This window comes from Sus scrofa, chromosome 10 (assembly GCF_000003025.6).
Source record: "Sus scrofa isolate TJ Tabasco breed Duroc chromosome 10, Sscrofa11.1, whole genome shotgun sequence".
Classification (NCBI taxonomy): Eukaryota; Metazoa; Chordata; class Mammalia; order Artiodactyla; family Suidae; genus Sus; species Sus scrofa.
In genome coordinates this window covers 25805677-25826852 of record NC_010452.4, presented here as the reverse complement: position 1 = coordinate 25826852, position 21176 = coordinate 25805677, and the positions used below count along the sequence as shown (strand labels likewise).

Sequence of the window (21176 nt, the reverse complement as noted above, 5' to 3'; positions counted from 1 at the left end):
TTAAGATGTCAAGGGGACCACAGGTATGTCAGGTCAGCATGAATTTGAGGAAAGAATCTGGAATGTCATAAAGAAAGAACCTGAACTTCTCAGGAACCCAGAGAACTGAGAGATAAGACCTTAGATCTTGTGGATAAAGAATTAGGCCCTTCCCAGAAACCTGGTCTAAGTTACATACAGGGTGATACAGTTTTAACACAAATAGCTAGAAAAGCTTTCCTTCTGGTTTGTTGAGTATGGAAGATACCAGGCTTTGGAAAGGGCTTGGTGTGTAGTCTCTCCAACATCAACATTCAACATAACCACCCATCTACTGAGCGTTGGGTCCTGCTGATTATCAGAAGGTTGCTATACATGAATTAGCTCAGAGCAAAGAACTCTTTAGCTGGGAAAAAACAAAACAAAACAAGGTTGAAGCAGAATGTCAGTACCAAAGAAATTATCTTCAGGGTCTGGAGGATGAGGGGCAGACCCAAAAGACCAGCACTAGGAGAGTTTCAGAGGCAGGGTTTACTAAAAAGTAAACCAAGTTTCTATCAAGTGCCTCTGCTATGCTTTGCAATGACCATTTCACAGATGTTTTGACCTCTGTCATGACACAGGTCTTTAGGGACAAGAAAACATGTGGGTACCATTGCTATTGTTGAATTAGTTTTCGTAATTGAAATGCTTTTCGTTATGTTCATTATGTTTTTAAGGTATTGATTTTTTTTTTTTTTTTTTTTTTAATGGTCGCACCCACAGCACATGGACGTTCCTGGGGCCAGAGATTGAATCCGAGCCACAGCTTCAAACTTCGCTGCAGCCATCGTAACCGCTGTACCAGTCCAGGGGGTAAAATGCATGCCTCCACAGTGACTGGAGCTACTACAGTCGATTCTTAACCCACAGCACTACAGTGGGAACTCCTAATGTATTAATTTTTAACATCCCTTCTCTTATAACTTCTAGGACTCTTTCTATTTCTTTTGCTGTATTTTACATGGTTCTAGAGGACAGTATAATGAGCACAAGGAAGAAAAGAAACAGATAGGAATGCCAGGAAACAATGCCTCATTCATGAAAAAATGAAAGTTGTAACAATAATAATAATAGCATACAAAACTGCATATGCTATATGTGCATTTTTAGAAAAGCATAACTACTTATTATCTAACTATCTACTGTCATCTATCTATCTATGTTTCTGTCTACAGAGAAACAAAAAACCTGGAAGAAAACACTCAAAGACACGAATCATTCTCCAGTGACCCCCCAGCCCTATCAGATCATCTTTATATTATATTTTTAATGCCCATTAATCTTCTTGAAAGGAAAGTTTTATATATATACATGTAAATCCTGCCTACACAGTGATCTTTAAATCAACAATGACCTAGCTATGTAAAGAATACATAAAAGGAAAGTAGTTGGAAATTTTTTTTATTGTTTTAAATACATAAATTGCTTATTGTACAACTACCTTAGAAAATAACAAACATCCCTATAAATTCCTAAAACAACTTCTAAGGGGATATACTGCCACCTTTGAATATCATTGTATTCTTTTTAAAAAGTAAATCTTTTTTTTTTTTTAACCCCAGGGGGTGAGATTATGATTTTTAAATTTCTTTTTTTTTTATAGAAAATAGTTTCCTTCATAAAGGAGTGTCTATTGCTTTTATAATCAGAAAACTCATGTTTGGGATGGCATCATGTGAGTATAACATGAAATTCTCCAAAGACATAACTTACCTCGAATGAATAAGCTTTCCCAATCCCATCTCCGGCTCCAGTGATCACTGCAAAAAAGCAGAAATGGTTTTTAAAGCATAGGATTCGTCTTCAAGTTCCCCTTTCTTGCAGGCCTACTCTCTAGGACGCAAGATTCCAAAGCAGCGCCCTTCTGCTCTCCAGCCCCACTCTGCTCAAATGTGAAGTTTCCAGCCTTAACTTCCCCCTACCTCCCAGGGCTGCACCTGCTGCATATGGAAGTTCCCAGGCTAAGGGTTAAACTGGAGCTACAGCGCCAGCCTACATCACAGCCATGGCAACACCGGATCCGAGCTGCATCTGTGACCTACACTGTAGTTTAGATAACATTGATAAGTGGCTGGTATCTACTGAAAGCTTATTTTCTGCCATGCACTTTTGAGGGAGGGGTGTGCTTCTTAGTTGCTTCGACCTAATTATTTACAAGTTAAATTACAGAGCCACTTTGCCCAGCATGAGATGGAAAACAGAGAGTGAGGAGAGGAGAGGAAGCTAGGTCCTGGGCTTTTCCGTTCTGGGTCCTGAGGGTTTTGCCCTCCCACCCCACCCCGTCCCCCCTCCCCTCTCTCCCTCTTTCCCTCTTGCTCTTGCGCAGCAAAGCCTTCCCTGTTGCCTCTGCTCAGTTCTGGGGTCAGGCTTCGGAACTCAGGTGTAAGTCAGGCTCTGGCTAAGACAGCCCCAGAGCCCCCAGGACTGCCACCAGCAGCTTCTTAGGGCACTGGGGGGTGAGTGTGAAGGCATTAGTTTGTGTAGGTGACAAATGAGGCCATTGGAATTCAGGTGGAAGGTGGAACAGTTATCTTAAGTCCAGCAAAGCACTTCCTTGTCAGGCTTCCAGAAACACAGACAGAGCATGGGGATGGGCAGACCTACCAGCTGCCATCAGATTTAGTATTCAAAAAAAGGCTATAATGCAGGCGCCCTTGTTTTCCCTAGTTCAGAGATGAGGGGCTAAGAGAGAGAAAGTTCTTAACCCTGGAGTTCCCCGGCGGTTCAGCAGTTATGGATCCAGCATGGTCACTGCTGTGGCATGGGTTCGATCCCAGGCTTGGGAACTTCCACATGCCAAAGATAAAAACTTAACCCAATCCCTGTAAGTAATAAATCTTTTTTTTTTTTTAAGTTTCCTGATGGTTATTGCTAAACGGCATCTTGCAGTCATAGTTAGAACAACAAGGGCCAGCCCAACCCCATCATTGGTTATTGATATCTCAGCACATAACACCGACTCGGAAATGCACGCTTAACACTTCATTCAAGGAGATGCTGAAACCATAGCCACGCATCCTTCACCTTAAACCCAGTCTTGGGACTGAAATTCCGCATGGCGGTTCCAAGTGATAAATCCTATTGGGAGGCAGCAATTAATCAATCTACTTGGGACACAAACCAGACCCAGATTCCATATCTAACCATCTTAAAAGCATGACTCCATAGAGAGCTTCATGGCCTTGATTTTGTATTACCCTCACTTCATGAGAGGGCTCGGAGACATTTTTTTTTTTAAATAAAGTAAATGTAAATTATTTGGATTTCAGAAATTTGAAACACCCTTGAACAAAATGAAAGCACCTGGGCTTTTGAAAATTTGGAGAAGAGGATGCCAAATTTTCTGCAGCCTCTATTATTTGTATCATCAGAAACTCCAAAAAGAAGAAGAAAATCCAGCTAGTGAGGATGAGAAGAAAGCTCAGAGGCAAGAACCGAGTCACATTCTTCCCTCATTGTCCTGGTGCCCCACATCTTCTTTTTCAGAGAATTCTAATTTCAGTCATGCTTGCCAGCCCCTCAAATTAAAATTGCCCAAAGGAATTTCATCTTTGCTCTCAATGGGAAAAGATGCAATCTATCTTTTGCGACCTAAATAAGAATAAGCAAGAACAATAGAAAAACAAGAGCTGGAAAGCTTTCTTTACCTGCCCACTGTCCCATTGACATCAAGAAAGACCTTGGCGAAACTCTCCAGAAGTTCAGGAAAATACATTTGCAGAATCGCACACACTTCGCCAGGTAAACCAGGCACACCAGCAGCCCTACAAAAATGAAGAACTGTCCCAAAATGTCTCCCATGATGGCACTACGGCAGATGCTGTTTCAGACCTGGTCCGGGTCTTCACAGCCTTCAAGGGCAAGTGCAGCTTGTCTGGAGGAGTGTCAGACCCCTTCTGAGGACACTGGGTACATGCCAGTGTGACACTGTGTCTAGGCATTTAGATTAGAGTAACTTCTTTACACAATCCTCTCATTCACAGGCTTTGGAATAAAACATTCTAATATCTTTATAGTACTATTGGGCTTTGTGACTGCAGGGGAGTTGGAGGAGCAGTACAAGGAGGACATGAAGAAAGATAAAGCCTGGAGATCCTGGAATCTTTGCACGCCTGCTCTGTTGCCTCTTTCTCAGCCTAGCCCAACCTCACCATGGTGGATGCCTTGGAAGCTAATGGACAGCAAAAATTTTGATGACTACATGAAGTCAATTGGTGTGGGTTTTGCCACCAGGCAGGTGGCCAACACGACCAAGCCTTCCACAATCATCAAAGTGAACGGGGACACAATCACCATACAAACACAAAACACCTTCAAGAGCACCCAGATCAGCTTCAAGCTGGGACTGGAGTTTGATGAGACCACAGCGGATGACAGGAAGGTCAAGTCCATTGTGACACTGGATGGAGGCAAACTTGTCCCCGTGCAGAAGTGGAATGGACAAGAGACAACACCTTGTTTGGGAACTAGGTGATGGGACACTCATTCCTGACACTCACCCATGGCGGTGCAGTTTGCACTGGCACTTATGAGAAAGAAGCATGACCTGCCCATCCCTTCATCAACTGCTCCTGCCAATTGGCTACTCCTGGAACTCAGCACCAGATTGCCTCATTTTTACCTCTAGCATTTGTAAAAATCCATTCTGGCCATATTCTCCTGGGGTCAGGTGGCACCAGCCTGCATATGGTTCCAGTTCTTGGTGTGTATGTTTGGTTTTTTTTAACTGCATCCAAAGGGTGCTCTGAGGTCAATAAAATAGCCAAGGCCAAAAAAAAAGAAAGAAAGAAAGAAAAAAAAAGGAAGAAAGAAAGCTAAAGCCTGGATAAAGAATAAATGACAGCACAGTATCCCCTTCCTGAATTTGGAGGGGTAAATTTGAAAGTAGGTAAAATCCTGTAAGGTCAGCAAATGCTGATTGACTACCCACTGTTGGACTTCAAGGCTCCTTCAAGGAGATAGAACTCAAAGCCTCAGGCCAAGACAAGAAGGACCAGGCCCTCATCATCGCCCCACCTGCCTCATTGTAAGGCCCCTACCCCCTCCTTGTGCAGCCTGGCCTACTCCTTCCTGCCTGTGCTAGGAAAGATCTAGTGGCCCACTCCTATAGAGTCTTATACGCCCCCAATCAACCAACATGTCAGCGGATGTATCTCCAGACCTCTCTTCTCCCTGAGCTATGAAAACAGCACTCCTTGTTTGCTCTCCCTGATAGTCAGAAAGTCATCCCGCTGTGCTTGCAGCCACTCTTATCTCAAAAATGATACTTTCTTTCCATCTCACCATGCTTAATAAACTCTTCTTTCTTTTCACCCCATGTGCATCCAGAAATTCTTCTTCTGACTTGTGTACACAGACCATGACACCTACCAGGTGGCATCACTGTTTGAGTCATGGGTGATAAGTTATAGCAAACAAAGCCAGTCACAGCCATGGGGGAGCTGAGATTCACAGATGCCAATAAAGGAGATAATGTCAGAAATCAGTGCCATGAAATAGTGCTATTGAGTGACTTGTCAGAGTGACTAGTAGGGGAACAAATACTTTAGAGAGGCAGAAAGAAGTTCTGTGACAAGGTTTTATATATATATATTTTTTTGTTTGTTTGTTTGTTTTGTTTTGTTTTGTCTTTTTAGGGCCGCACCTGTGGCATATGAAAGTTCCCAGGCTAGGCGTCAAGTCAGAGCTACAGCTGCCAGCCTCCACCACAGCCACAGCAATGTGGGATCCAAGCCGTGTCTGTGACCTACACCACCACTCATGGAAACACTGGATCCTTAAGCCACTGAGCGAGGTCAGGGATCGAACCCACAACCTCATGGTTCCTAGTCAGATTTGTTTCCACTGTACCATGGCGGGAATTCCAACGAAGTAATTTTTTGAGCTGCACATTGAAAGGAAAGGAGACAGCCATGCCGAGATAAGGTCCCCCCTCCAGGCTGAGGGAACAGCTGGTACAAGTCCCCTGAAATGAGAAAGATGCCTGTAGTGGAGGAATAAACAACACCATATAGAGCGACTGGTCTGTAGTGAACAAAGGACGGAAAGAATGAAGTTAAGGTGGAGGCAGGAAGCAGAGTCAGACAATCCTGGGGAGTCTGTACTCTAGTCTATGAGCAACAGTAAGCCACTGAGGCAACTCAGACAGTGGCCTTATGTAATCTGAGTCACTCTGGATGCCAAGAGAAGAGAACCTTTTGGAGATAAGGATGGGGAACCATCATGACACTGAAGATGGGGAGTGCAAAAACCATGACAGTCATCCAACAAGGGTCCTGTGGTCAACCCTTGGCCCTCTTCTCTTTTCTGTCCCCACTCACTCATTTGGTGACGCCACCCAATCTCTTGACTTTAAGGATGCTGTGTGCCAAGGACCCCCCCCCCCGCCCCATGTAGAGCATCGGGCTGCCCATCCATGCATGTCCCACCACCTACTCGACACCTCCATTGGAATGACTAATAGGAATCTCCAACCTAATGTGTCTAGCACTGGTTTCTGGTATTATCTTCAGATGGCAAAGCTTGCATCGCTTACAGACCTCCTAATCCCAGCACAGGACAATGCTTATGTTTCAGTTGTTCACGTTAAAAACCTTGGCCATAGCCTTGACTCCTCGCTTTCTCTCACATCCCCCAGCCCATCTGTCTTCTGTTGATAGACAACTGGATTTGTTTTCAGTTTCAGATTATGCCAAACCACATTGCTATGCATATGCTTGTATCTGTACTTTCCTACATGTACAAATTTTATGTACGCATATTCCTCTCTCTCTCTTACACACACACACACAACACACACACATGACTGCTGGGTCACACATGTTATACCTGTAAAACATCAATTTTACTGCTGTGTCAGTCCCACACAGGAGACAAACTACACAGCAACTTGAATGGGCACTATTCAATATTTTAAAAATTAGTAAAGAGTTAGCTCCTAAAAGGGTGTAAAAGAAAACTCAAGGAGTACATGTCATGGCTCAGCAGACATGAATCTGGCTAGTATCCATGAGGTTGCAGGTTCGATCCCTGGCCTTGCTCAGTGGGTTAAGGATCCCACATTGCCATGCACTGTGGTATAAGTCACAGACATGGCTCGGATCCTGCATTGCTGTGGCTGTGGTGCAGGCCAGCAGCTATAGCTCCGATTTGACCCCTAGCTTGGGAACCTCCATATGCCGTGGGTGCAGCCCCAAAAAGATAAAATAAAGAAATGAAAAGAAAATTCAAAAGAATACCCGAGGGCTGAAGGAGAGTATTTACGAAACAAATGAGCTTGGAAAGGAAGCCCTGGAGCCAAGCCTGGGATTTGGATTTCAGTGGAGAGAGGATGGTTAGAGCAAGCTGGTTGGTGAAAATGTTCTCAGGGTTGCTTTGATCCAAGACAGAGGCCTCCACAATCGCTGACTAGCTGGAAAAATGCAGGGCTTGGGTGTTAGGGGGTGTTGCTGTTGAATTCCATGAGGTGAGCCCTACTAGGGTTTAGGTGGGGAAAATTCACATTTGTTTTGCAGTTTAAGTCTTTCAACCTATAAACATGGCCCATCTCTTCTTTTAGGTCTTCTTAATATCTCTCAATAAATTTTGTGATTGCTTTGAAAATTCTTGCACTTGAAAAAAATTTATATTAAGAAAAAACTCAAAACCGTACCAAAGTAGGGAGACTAATTTAGTGAACCCTCATTTTTCTATAGGTTATAGGTAATTATAATGACAGTTAATAATGAAATTAGGAGTTCCCTTTGTGGCTCAGCAGAAATGAACCCGATTAGTATCCATGAAGATGGGGATTCGATCCCTGGCCTCGCTCAGTGGGTTAAGGATCTGGCATTGCTGTGAGCTGTGGTGGAAGTTGCAGATGCAGCTGGGATCTGGTGTTGCTGTGGCTGTGGCGTAGGCCATCAGCTGCAGCTATGATTCGACCCCCAGCCTGGGAACTTCCATGTGCTGCACCTGTGGCCCTTAAAAAATAATAATAATTATCATTTCATGTCCGTTTTTACTTTGCATATACCTACTTTCCTTGCTCCCAAACCCCCATAATGGGAAGGACTCTAAAAGAATAACATAAAAGCAATGCTGTTATTACCACTTAACAATTAGCAGTAATTCTTTAATGCCGTCAAATATTCAGGCATTACTTAAATTTCCCTAATTGTTACATAAATACTTCTAAGTTGACTTGTGAATCATTTTGATTTTTCTTAAAAGACTACACATTTCATTAGATTGGTATATCTCATAAATCCTATAGGTTTTCTCTCCTACCTTTTTAAAAAATGTTTACTATTAATTGTTTAAGAGATGAAGTTGTTTATCTTATAGAATTTTCCACATTTTGAATTTTGCTGATCACATCTGCATGACTAACATCTGTTGATTAACATGTTCCTCTGCCCCCTATATTTCCTCTAATCTGTTAGATCTAGGAGTTCCCTCGTGGCTCAGCAGGTTAAGGATCTGGCCATTGTCACTGCTATGGCTTGGGTCAATACTTTGGCATGGGTTTAATCCTTGGCTGTGGAACTTCCAGATGCTGCAGGAGCAGCCAAATAAATAAACAAACTATTAAATCTACAGCAGGGATCAGCAAAGTTTCTCTCTCTCTCTTTTTTTTTTTTTTTTTTTTAGGGATGCACCTGTGGCATATGGAATTTCTCAGGCTAGGGGTTGAATCAGAGCTACAGCTGCTGGCCTATGACACAGCCACAGCAACTCGGAATCCAAACTGCATCCACAACCTACACCACAGCTTACCACAAGGCCAGATCCTTAACCCACTGAGCAGGGCCAGGGATCAAACCCGTGTCCTCATGGATACCAGTCAGGTTTGTTACCACTGAGCCATAATGGGAATTCCTGTTTTTAAATTTTTTTTTTTAATCTTTGGCCTTGCCCATGACATGTAAATCTACACCAGAACAGTGATCCAAGCTACTGTAGTGATAACACCAGGTCCTTAACCTGCCGTGCCACAGGGGAACTCCCAGCAAAATTTCTCTTTAAGGGGCCTGAGAATAGGGATTTTATTTTGGGTTTAGTGGTCTCTGTTGCAAAAAAGACCATGACCATCATGGTGCCAAAGCAGTCATAAGTACTTTAATGCTAACTGTGAGGATAAGGTGGACCTCAAGAGTATTGTGCTAAGTGAAGTAAGCCAGACAAGAAAGACAAATACTGTATGATCTCTTTACATGTGGCATCTTTTAAAAAAATATATATATGATAGTTATATGTAAATAAGCTCACAGATACAGAAAAGAGATTGGTGGTTGTGGGGCGGGGGCAGGAGGGAATGAATTGGTGAACTGTTTTTGTCTTTTATTTTTCAGGTTTTTGTTTGTTTGTTTGTTTTTGTCCATTGGGGGCAATGCCTGCAGCATGTGGAGTTTCTCAAGCTAGGGGTCAAATCAGAGTTGTAGCCTCTGGCCACAGCCAGAGCCACAGCCACAGCAACACCAGATCCGCACCACAACTGTGACCTGCCCCACAGTTCACGGCAATGCCGGATCCTTAACCCACTGAGCGAGGCCAGGGATCGAACCTGCATCATCATGGATGCTAGTGAGATTTGTTTCCACTGCACCACAAAGGGAACTCCTGTTTTTAGTTTGAAAAGACTGAATTTTTTTTAAAGGGAGAAAATTGTACAGGAGTACTGGAAACCATAGATAATTAAGATGTTCCCATCTTCCGCAGTCTTCAGAGGTTATCAGTGCCATAAGGACAATAGTCTAAGTCTCTATTTCACTGCCTTCTGAGTCTCTATTTCAATACTAAAGAGTTCAGTATTTTTTTTTTTTTGAGGTCAGTATTTTTTTTTATTTTTTCTTATGGTTGATATACAAAGTTCTGTCAATTTCTGCTATAGAGCAAGGTGACCCATTTATACATATACATATAAATATACATTCTTTTTCTCACATTATCATCCATCATGCTCCATCACAAGCGATTGGATAGAGTTCCAATCAGGAACTCATTGCTTACCCACTCCAAAGGCAATAGTTTGCATCAACTAAGCCCAAACTCCTAGTCCATCCCAATCCCTCCTCCCCCTCCCCTTTGGCAACCACAAGTTTGTTCTCTAAGTCCATGAGTTTGTTTATTTTATGTAGATAGGTTCATTTGTGTCATATTTTAGACTCCACATATAAGTGAAATCGTATGGTATTTGTCTTTCTCTTTCTGACTTACCTCACTTGATATGAGAGTCTCTAGTTCCATCCATGTTGCTGCAAATGGCATTATTTTGTTCTTTTTTATGGTTAAGTACTATTCCATTGTGTATATATATGTACCACATCTTCTTAATCCATTCATCTGTTGATGGACATTTAGGTTGTTTCCATGTTTTAGCTACTGTGAATTGTGCTGCTATGAACATAGGGGTGGATGTATCTTTTTGAGTTAAAGCTTTGCCTGGATATATGCCCAGGAGTGGGATTGCTGGTTCATAGGATAGTTCTATATTTAGTTTTCTGAGAAATCTCCGTACTGTTTTCCATGGTGGTTGTACCAACTTACATTCCCACCAACATTGTAGGAGGGTTCCCTTTGCTCCACACCCTCTCTGGTATTTGTTGTTTATAGACTTATTAATGATGGCCTTTCTGATAGGTGTGAGGTGGTATAAGACTTCAGTGTTTTACTAGGTTTTCCTTTTCATGTAATTTTGGGGAGCCCTTAAGGAAACTATTACCCAAATCCTCCTGTTCTATCCAAGCAAATCTAGTCTCTGGGTCTGGTCACTTCTTGCCATCTGTGGGATGTCAAGACTTCTCCAAGGAGATAAAACTCAAAAAGCCTCCAGCTGAGATAAGAACTGCCAGACCCTTATCAGCCCACCTGTCTCACTGTAATTGTTAAAATGTTCCCAAGGACCTCCCCACCCCATCAACTTGGCCTACTCCTTCCTTCCCCCTCCTAGAAAAGGTATGTAGCCCACTCCTCACCCTGCCCCTATAAAGGCAACGTATGCCCAACTAACCAGCAAGTGTATCCAAAGACCTCATCCTTCCCCAACCAACCAGCAAGTGTATCCAAAGACCTCATCCTTCCCCAACCAACCAGCAAGTGTATCCAAAGACTTCATCTTTCCCCAACCAACCAGCAAGTGTATCAGAAGACTCCAACCAATCAGCAGGTTAACAGGTGTATGGCAAGACCGCTCCTCCCACTCCTTTGTCTTTGGTCTATAAAAACACGCTTGACCAGGGTCAGCTCTCCCTGATTGTCAGGTAGTCAGCCCACTGTGTTAACAGTGTCTCTTGCTTCAATAAATTTGTCTTTTCTATACCTCGGCTTAAATCCAGAAAATTTGGGAGTTCCCATCATGGCTCAGTGGAAATGAATCTGACTAGTATCCATGAGGATGCAGATTCAATCCTTGGTCTTACTCAGTGGGTTAAGGATCCAGCATTGCTGTGAGCTGTGCTGTAGGTCACAGACATGGCTCAGATCTGGCATTGCTGTGGCTGTGGTGTAGGCCAGCAGCTATAGCTCTGATTCAACCCCTAGGCTGGGAACATTCCATATGCTATGCATGGGGCCCTAAAAAAAGACAAAAAAATAACATGAAATAAATCTGGAAAATTCTTTTTCCGCCTGTGTGCAGAGACCACAACACTATGCTGTTGCTTCTCTAGGCTGTTGTCTTTCTGCTTCTTCCCAGGAGGATGGGGAAATTTAGTTATAACTTACTCTAGATTTAGGGGGAAATAATCTAATGTGGCCGGTCAATAATTCTGCTAGTTATACTCAATTTATATGCCCAAACAGGATATGTAAATCTCAGCTTGAAGCATCTTCACATATAATGTGGAGGGGGGAATGGTAGGTGCATCTGCATTACTAAAAGGGTCATCGAAAAAATCTGCTCCCTAAAATACAGAGCTCGTTGCAATCCTATGTGGAAGTGACCTGCACCACAGCTGCAATGACACCCAATCCTTAACCCACTGAACCACAGCGGAACTTCCAAAAGACAGTTTTTCAACTTGAAAAAAGTTAAGATCTTGCTTCCACCAGCTATAGAGAGGTGATGTAAGTATTGTGAGTCAAAGAGAATTTTTGCAACAAGGGATATGCTCCCTGGGTTTTGTTCACCTATATAGAAACAGTAATGATCAACTTAGCCAAGCTGGGGCCAAATACATACTGAAAGAGCAACCTAAGAGATCTTTGGTAGAGAAACTGTCAAGTTATCTGATGATCAAAACTTTCTAATTTGAAGAGATGAGATTATAGACAATTTCATATATATGTGTGTGTGTATATGGAGATATATACACATATACATACACATAAAGTACATATGTATGATATATGTATTCATATTATATTATATGTATACATATAATATTGGGAGGTAGGATCTAAAAAGAAAGATCAAAGCCCAGATAATGTGACCATCTTAGCCTGAGTTCTTTCTGATATGAGGACCTTGTGAAGATAGTTATTTTAAGAAGCAATTCCAATGGATAGGAGCTGGGTTGGGACCAGGAGATTGAACAGGGGACAGACATAATGACATGAATGTGCCATTGAGCTGGTCACTGCTCTGAGCGACTGAGGCTCTGTCCTTCTGGGAAAGCCTCTGAGAAACTGTAGAAGGCACCTCAGACTCTTCTGCCCTAAGCATGAAAGTTGAGTAACTCCCAGGCTCAGTGGCTATGGATGCCCCAGGGGGTATTACCCTTCCTCACTTCCAGGTTTGCTCAGATGTTAGATGATGAATGGGTTCCTGTGGGTGAAGAGGAGCCCCAGGGAGGAAAGTGAGAGACACCAGCTACTGGTGTCAAGTTTAGCCAGCAATCGTCTCTAAAGGATGCCTTTTATCTACCCTGTCACTTTCAGCTTTGGTCTTATCCTAAGCAGCTTCCCAGTTCAAGGGCCAATTACTCATAAAGCTATGGGCTGAAAAAAGCACAAGCAATGCAGAGATTAAAACTAGGGCAAAGGAGATGGGTTTTGCCAGGGGCAGCTCCCCTCTCCTTCCCATTTTTTCTGATGGCTCCTTATTTAGTATGTTCTATGTACAAGACGCTGCATTAATCACTGTACCTGTCTTGTCTAAGGATTACCTGTCTTGTTTAATTAGTACTCTTTCCATCTCAGAGTTGGTTGGCAGAAGCAGACATTGTAGATCAGCCACCTCAGTGCTTCCACATCTGTTGCCAATAGAATGAGAGAGCTGTTGGACAAATATGAAAACAATAATTACTGTTTTCACTAAGGCCTGGAAAAGGCCTGCCAACTCCCACCACACTGTCCTATTGATGCCATAAAGATGTTACCAGAATCCCGATTCTTGTTCACAGAGCCAAAGACCGAACTTTGGGAACACACAGGCAGCAAGCAAGCAAAGTCTTCATTACAGGAAAACAAACAGCTCCCAGGACAGGCTGGGAGGGGGAAGAAGAGTCCCCTTCCCTATTGTTCTATAGGAGTTTTATCCCTTAAAGATAGGGGGTCCCATTGTGGGCTCCAGAGAAATGTGGTTTTCTCCCATTGGCATTGCCCAAGTTACCTATTCCAGTCCTTGTCCAAGGGATGGAAATATCTTAGGGATGGAAATGTCCCATAAGTTTTGAGGTTTCCTTGCCCTTCTCTTCCCTTAGATGGAGTCACCATTCCTCTCATTCCTATTCTATTAGTTGAGGAGTGGGTTAGAAATTAATGTCCATCTTGGCACAGATACACTCCCTATAGCAAACAAGGCCTGTGGGGATGTTATTCCCTGGAGCCCTTAAGCCACAAATGTTAATCCATAACCATATCAAAGAATGCATCAAAGCCCATGCTCCTACACTATCTGAGTTATGATTCTGCCTCAGTATGACTCTGCTTTATTTTTCTTCTGCACATATTATTTATTGGCTTATCTTATACATTGCTTGTTGCTGGGTATCCCACCACTGCAATGGACACTCTTTTGGGCTGGGACTTTGTTAGAACAAAAGTAAGTAGTCAATAAAGAGTCCTTCAGTAAATACTAAATGGAAAAAGGGCAAGGGAGCCTTTAGTGGTGTGTGATGAAGTTTGTCCTGTTTAAGAACTTTTTGATAAAGAGGTGAGAGATACTGGCAAATTGCCTCTCTAAATCTCAACTGGAAGCCCTTAGAATATGGAGTCAGTGACTAGAAAAGGCAAAAAAAAAAAAAAAAAAGAATGAAAAAGGCAAAGATGGAACGATCGGATTCCTTCACAGTCGCCCCCATTTTTTTTTTTTTGTCTTTTGTCTTTTTTTGTTGTTGTTGTTGTTGTTGTTGTTGTTGCTATTTCTTGGGCCGCTCCCGAGGCATATGGAGGTTCCCAGGCTAGGGGTTGAATCGGAGCTGTAGCCGCCAGCCTACGCCAGAGCCACAGCAACGCGGGATCCGAGCCGCGTCTGCAACCTACACCACAGCTCACGGCAACGCCAGATCGTTAACCCACTGAGCAAGGGCAGGGACCGAACCCTCAACATCATGGTTCCTAGTAGGATTCGTTAACCACTGCGCCACGACGGGAACTCCAGTCGCCCCCATTTATGAAATATTTGGTGTTTTATCTTTATGCAATAGAGGACACAGCAGGTGGACACAAGGTGGTAAGATGCCGAGGAGGGAGAAAAAAGGGTGGGAAACTGGAGAAATTCACAGGAAGACTCTAATATACAGCACAAATGAACCTATCTACAGAAAAGTAACAAACTCATGGACATGGTGTACAGATTTGTGGTTGCCGAGGGGGAGGGGGAGGGAGTGGGATAGATTGGGAGTTTGGGGTTAGCAGATGCAAACTCTTGCATTTGGAGTGGATAAGCAATGAGATCCTGCTGTATAGCACTGGGGACTATATATATATCTAGTCACTTATGAGGGGACATGATGGAGGATAATGAGAGGAAAAGAAGGTATATATACATATATGTATGACTGGGTCACTTTGCTGTACAGCAAAAATTGACAGAATGTTGTAAATCAACTGTGATTTAAAAAATTTTAATAAAAAATAAAGAGTAGATGGAGTTCCCATCATGGCTCAGTGGTTAACGCATCCAACTAGGAGCCACAAGTTTGCAGGTTCAATCCCTGGCCTCGCTCAGTGGGTTAAGGATCCGGCCTTCCCATGAGCTGTGGTGTGGGTCACAGACTTGTCTTGGATCTGGTGTGGCTGTGGTTGTGGTGTAGGCCAGCAGCTGTAGCTCCGATTAGATCCCTAGCCTGGGAAAATCCATATGCCATAGGTGCGGCCCTAAAAAAGACAAAAGACGAAAAAATAGGGACTTCCCATCTTGGCTCAGTGGTTAACGAATCCGACTAGGAACCATGAGGTTGTGGTTTCGATCCCTGGCCTTGCTCAGTGGGTTAAGTATCGCGCGTTGCCGTGAGCTCTGGCGTAGGTTGCAGATGCGGCTCAGAACCCGAGTTGCTGTGGCTCTGGAGTAGGCCAGCGGCTACAGCTCCGATTAGACCCCTAGCCTGGGAACCTCCATATGCCGCAGGAGCGGCCCAAGAAATGGCAAAAAGACAAAAAAAAAAAGACAAAAAAATAAATAAATAAAAATTAAAAAAAAAAAAAAAAAAGAAAACCTGAGAGGAAAAAAGAAACTCATTATCTTGGGCTTGGAGGATACCGATGGTGGAGCTGGATGCCATGAATTCAGCCAGGAGATGGACCAGAACCGTTTGTCCAGTGAATCAGTTCATCAAAGGTGAATTTGTCAGAACTCCAAAGAGTTTGAGGATCCCAAGAGTCCCAGGCAACATATGCCTACACTTCCTTCTTTGTCTAAAAGTCCTTCTCCCCCTGTCTGTGGCTGTATTTCCCTGTCTGGGGGACAGGGTGCAGCTTAGGAGGCTCAGGCAGCTGAGGGCTTGATTCAGAAGAGCCATTCCTGATCCACCCCATGCTCCTTCCCCTTCATTCGGTGTCAAAACTCTAGGCTAGCATTTCTAGCCTTGCCTGAAACTCTCTGTGCTATGCTAATAAATAATAATCACAGTTACGTAAATGACATAAGTCAAGCCAGGAACATGCAACCCAGAGACGATATCTATATCTCTATATATCTATAGCTATATAATTTTTTTGTCTTTTGTCTTTTTAGAGGCATATGGAGGTTGCAAGGCTAAGGGTTGAATCGGAGCTGCAGCTACCAGCCTACACCACAGCCACAGCAATGCAGGATCTGAGCCAAGTCTTCCATCTACACCACAGCTCAGGGCAACACCAAATCCTCCACCCAAGGAGCGGGGCCAGGGATCAAACCCACATCCTCATGGATACTAGCCAGATTCGTTTCTGCTGTGCCAGGACAGGAACTCCCCGAGGGACCACTTTTTGCCTAACCGAAGTTATGTGTATTATTGAACACATTATGAAATTGGTATCATTTGTGGCATCATCCTTCTCCCCCTCCTCCTCAGCTTAGAAAAATGAGAGTCTTTTAAAAATATCTCCCTTTTCTTTATGCCCTAGGATAGAAGCAACCACCCAATCCGTCATTACAAACACCCCCTCTGAATGACTTTTCCTTTTCATGCCCTGCAATCTCCACGCACCACCCACGTGGCAGCTGGGAAGAGGGTGAGCATATGCTCTGGAGAGAGACATTCTGGATGTGCATATTGGCTTTGGTGTGACTTGGACAAGACAAATTTTCTGACTCTCAAGTTATTTTTATAAAATGGGATTGAGGAGTTCCTGTCGTGACTCAGCAGGTTAAGAACAAAACATAGTCTCCGTGAGGATGCAGATTCAATCCCTAGCCTTGCTCAGTGGGTTAAGGATCCGGCATTGCTGCAAGCTATGAGCCTAGGTCACAGAGGCAGCTTAGATCCAGTGTGGCTGTGGCTGTGGCATAGGCTGGCAGGTGCAGCTTGGAATCAGCCCCTAGTCTGGGAACTTCCATAGGCTGCAGGTGTGGTTGTAAAAAGAAAAACAGAAGAAAAAAAAAAAGGGATTTATTATCTTTCTTTGTAGGGCTATTGTGAAGATTAAATGAAATAACATTTATTAAGATGCAGGTGACTAAATAGCACAGTCCCAATGGTTTTTCCATATGTGATGATTAGTAGAAAAAAGTTGATAGGAGTCCAATTAGCAACCATGAGCTGGCGGATTCCATCCCTGGCTTCACTCAGTGGGTTAAGGATCCAGTGTTGCCGTGAGCTATGGTATAGGTTGTAGATGCGGCTCAGATCCCGCATTGCTGCGGCTGTGGTGTAGGCCAGTGGCTACAGCTCCGATTTGACCCCTAGCCTGGGAACCTCCATATGCCATGGTGTGGCCCTAGAAAAGACAAAAAAAAAAATTTTTTTTAAGTTGATAAAGATGTGCACCAAAATGTTATTTTTTTAAAGGGTTAGCTATAAACAAAATTTCATTTGTTGGAAATCATGATTTCTTTTAGTCTGATTAATGTTCCAAGAAATAATACTCAAATATGCATTTAATAGTAATTTTAAACAGATACTTTCTTAGGTTGTTAATGCTATTTTTATACTGAAGTGGTGGAATTTATAACCTTTTTTTTTTAAACTTGCATGTTTGCCCTTTTCTATGCTTTTAAAATTTCCGTAATGAGTATATGTTTCTTTTGTGATGAAAAAAATCATAAATATGAATTAAAATTTCAGCCAACCTGAGATGATACTTCTTCTATGAAAACTTTCCAGACCTTCAAAGATGCATTTCAAGCTCACACACATGTTCATTGCTAGGATGTAGTGCCCACCCCATCCCACAAAGCTGTTCCTTGACACATGAGCCTCATCATTTGTCTTCATTGAGACGGCTGTTCACAAAATGGGTGCGTGTTTCATCAGAGCAAGCCCGTGAGAAGAGTCAGACATAAAGTCAGAAGCCACGCTCTTTCATCACTTATCTTGGAAGGAACCTCTCAATACTTTTGCTGTATTCTATACATGAGAAGCCAGCCTGCATGCTAGGTCCAGCCCATGTGCAAAAGGAAGCAATTACACGGGAAGTGAATGTAAGGAGGCAGGCATTGAGATCGATTTCAGAAAGTACCTGCCACCCTTTTACATGTACATAATATACAGTGCCTTTTTTTTTTTTTTTTTTTCGGTCCTTTTATGGCTGCATCCATGATATATGGAAGTTCTCAGGCTAGGGTTTAAATTGGAGCTGCAGCTGCCAGCCACAGCCACAGCCACACGGGATCCAAGCCATGTCTGTGACGTACACCACAGCTCACAGCTGCACTGGATCTCCAGTCCACTGAGAGAGGCCAGGAATTGAACCTGCATCCTCATGGATACTAGTCGGATTTGTTTCTGCTTTGCCACAATAGGAACTCCTATATGATGCCATTTAGAAGCAAATCCAATCTTCAGTGAAATAAATCAGATCGCTGGTTTCTGGGTAGCAGTGTGGGGCCTGACTGGTTGGGGTCATAAAGAATTTTCCATCTAATGGAGTTCCCGTCGTGGCACAGTGGTTAACGAATCTGACTAGGAACCATGAGGTTGCAGGTTCGATCTCTGGCCTTGCTCAGTGGGTCGACGATCCGGCATTGCCATGAGCTGTGGTGTAGGTTGCAGACGAGGCTCGGATCTGGCGTTGCTGTGACTGTGGCATAGGCCATGGCTACAGCTCCGATTAGACCCCTAGCCTGGGAACCTCCATATGCCGCGGGAGTGGCCCTAGACAAGACAAAAAAAAAAAAAAAAAAAAAAAAAGAAAGAATTTTCCATGGTGATGAGGATGATGCATATTTTAATAAGCATCTGTGTAAATGGGAGTGTGCCTTTATCAGAACTCCCTGTATGTACACTTAAGTTCTGTGTAATTGACTGAAGGTAAAAACATACCTCAAGTTGAAACAAATTTTATCCTGCAGTTATTTTTCAGATTGTGGATAACTGAGGTTTCATCTGGCTAGTTGCCGTGTCTCAGTGTGATTGGATTCACAGCATCTGTGCCTTTGCTCACAGGTCAAAATGCAGATCTTTGTGAAGACCTTGACCGGCAAGACCATCACCCTGGAGGTGGAGCCCAGTGACACCACCGAGATCCAGGATAAGGAAGGCATTGCCCCCCGACCGGCAGAGGCTCATCTTTGCAGGCAAGCCGCTGGAGGATGGCCGCACTCTTTCTGATTACAACATCCAGAAAGAGTCCACCCTCCATCTGGTCCTCCGTCTGAGGGGTGGCTGCTAATCCTTCAGTCTTGCATTCATAATGCCTGATGATGGCATTACTCTGCACTCTAGCCATTTGCCCCAATTTAAGTTTAGAAATTACCAGTTTCAGTAATAGCTGAACCTGTCCAAAATGTAAAGAAAGGTTTTGTTGCATGGTGAAAAAAAAAAAAAAAAGAAAGAAAAGAAAAAAAACAAACAAACAAAAAACACACTAGTATGCTTGGTTTTAAATCAAATTTCCCACTTTTTCTTTTCAATAGTTAAAAAAAATGTAGTCACCTCTGTTGAATAGATTAAGAAATTACAAGACAATATCTGACTGTGAATTCAGAACAGATTTAAAGAAATTTGTGTTTTATGACTCACAAGGATACCTCCATGCCTTGGAAAATTAAATTCTTCCATGTGAAGACATGTTATTTTTTCCAGTTTCTACATTAGCTGTTGTTTTCTTTCCCATTAGAGAAATGCAAGAGACATTCACTCCACTGTGAAACTTTTGAATACATTATTTTTTAGTCTTTAAACAAAGTTATTATATATTTTTTATTTTAGAAATAACTCTATAAGCTGGAAAGCCATCATAAGTATACTTATGGCAGCAAATTTTTCCAACAATTGATTTTTTTGTTGAGGTATAATTGACATATAACATTATATTAGTTTCAACATAATGAGATTCAACATATGTAGACATTGTGAAACAATCTCCATAATATCTGGTTAATGTCTGTCACCATATATACTTACAAAGTTTAAAAAAAAATTTTTCCTATGCTGAGATCTACTCCCTTAGCAACTTTCGAATAGGAAATACAGTAGTATTATTTTTTTTTTCTTTTTATCTTTTTAGGGCCACACCTGCAGCATATGGAAGTTCCCAGGCTAGGGGTCGAATTGGAGCTGCAGCTGCTGGCCTACACCACAGCCACAGCAATGTCAGATCTGAGCCACATCTGTGACCTACACCACAGCTCATGGCAACACTGGATCCTTAACCCACTGAGTGATGCCAGGGATTGAACCCACCTCCTCATGGATACTCATTGGGTTTGTAACTGCTGAGCCCCAGCGGGAGCCCCAAAAATATTATTAACTAGACTCATCAAAGCTGTACAATACATGCCCATGACTTGTTCTATAACTGGATGTTTTGACCTTTTGACCCCCTTCACTCATCTCACCTGCCCCTGCCCCACCCTTTTGGCAACCACCCATATATTATCTGTAAATGTATTATTTTTACAGCTCAATAAATAATAAAAAAATTTTTTCTTTGCCATACATATCTAGCAACGCCACACAGTAAGAAGATAAGATAGTTAAAGAACTGGGCCTCTAGAAGTGGGGCCAAAAACTCAAATGGGAGTTCCTGTCATGGCTCGGTGGAAACGAATCTAGCTGATCAGGATCACTTAGGTCGGGTTTTTTCCCTCAGGGTGGGGTGGCTTGTCAATTCCGGTGTGTGTGTGTGTGTGTGTGAGTGAGTGACTGGAGAGAATGAGAGCCTGTGCTTCACCATCTTCAGACTGCGGAGCCAGAGTGAGTCCGAACCTGCAGTTCTGTGGTGAATCTCCTATGGCTTGTGGTGGCCCTCTTCAGAGGGATCCTGACATTGGGGTTTATAAAGTCCCACCTACGCTAAGAGGCACCTGAAATATCTCTTCCAGGGGAGCTGTCAGGTGGACGAAGCGACTGTGGCCTTGTCCTCACTGTTGGTCCTGTGTCACCGTCACAGGGTGGGACTTCACGCAATGGGTAAATCAGCTTCCAAGCCCACTGTCTTAGAATGTATGGCTAAGAATATTAAGAAAGGATTTTCTGGAAATTATGGTGTTGAATGGGGTCCTGGAAAACTGTGTACTCTCTGTATTCTAGAGTGGCCCTCCTTTGGTGTCGGATGGCCTCCGTGAGGGACCGTAGATGTGCCCACAGTTCAAGCCATAAATAATATTATAACAGGAGACCCTGGACACGCAAACCAATTCCCATACATTG

General features: G+C 43.1%; 1 protein-coding gene and 2 pseudogenes across 1 annotated transcript in view; 2 read left to right on the top strand and 1 right to left on the bottom strand.

The window, feature by feature from the left end:
• Positions 1-3940, bottom strand: part of HSD17B3 (hydroxysteroid 17-beta dehydrogenase 3) — a 43959-nt gene extending 40019 nt beyond the window's left edge. The window contains 2 exon segments of the mRNA NM_001244790.1: positions 1735-1781; positions 3669-3940. Coding sequence (NP_001231719.1) covers positions 1735-1781; positions 3669-3822 — 201 coding nt within the window. The 5' untranslated portion in view covers positions 3823-3940.
• LOC102164903 lies at positions 4056-4566 on the top strand (annotated as a pseudogene).
• LOC106505121 lies at positions 18744-19335 on the top strand (annotated as a pseudogene).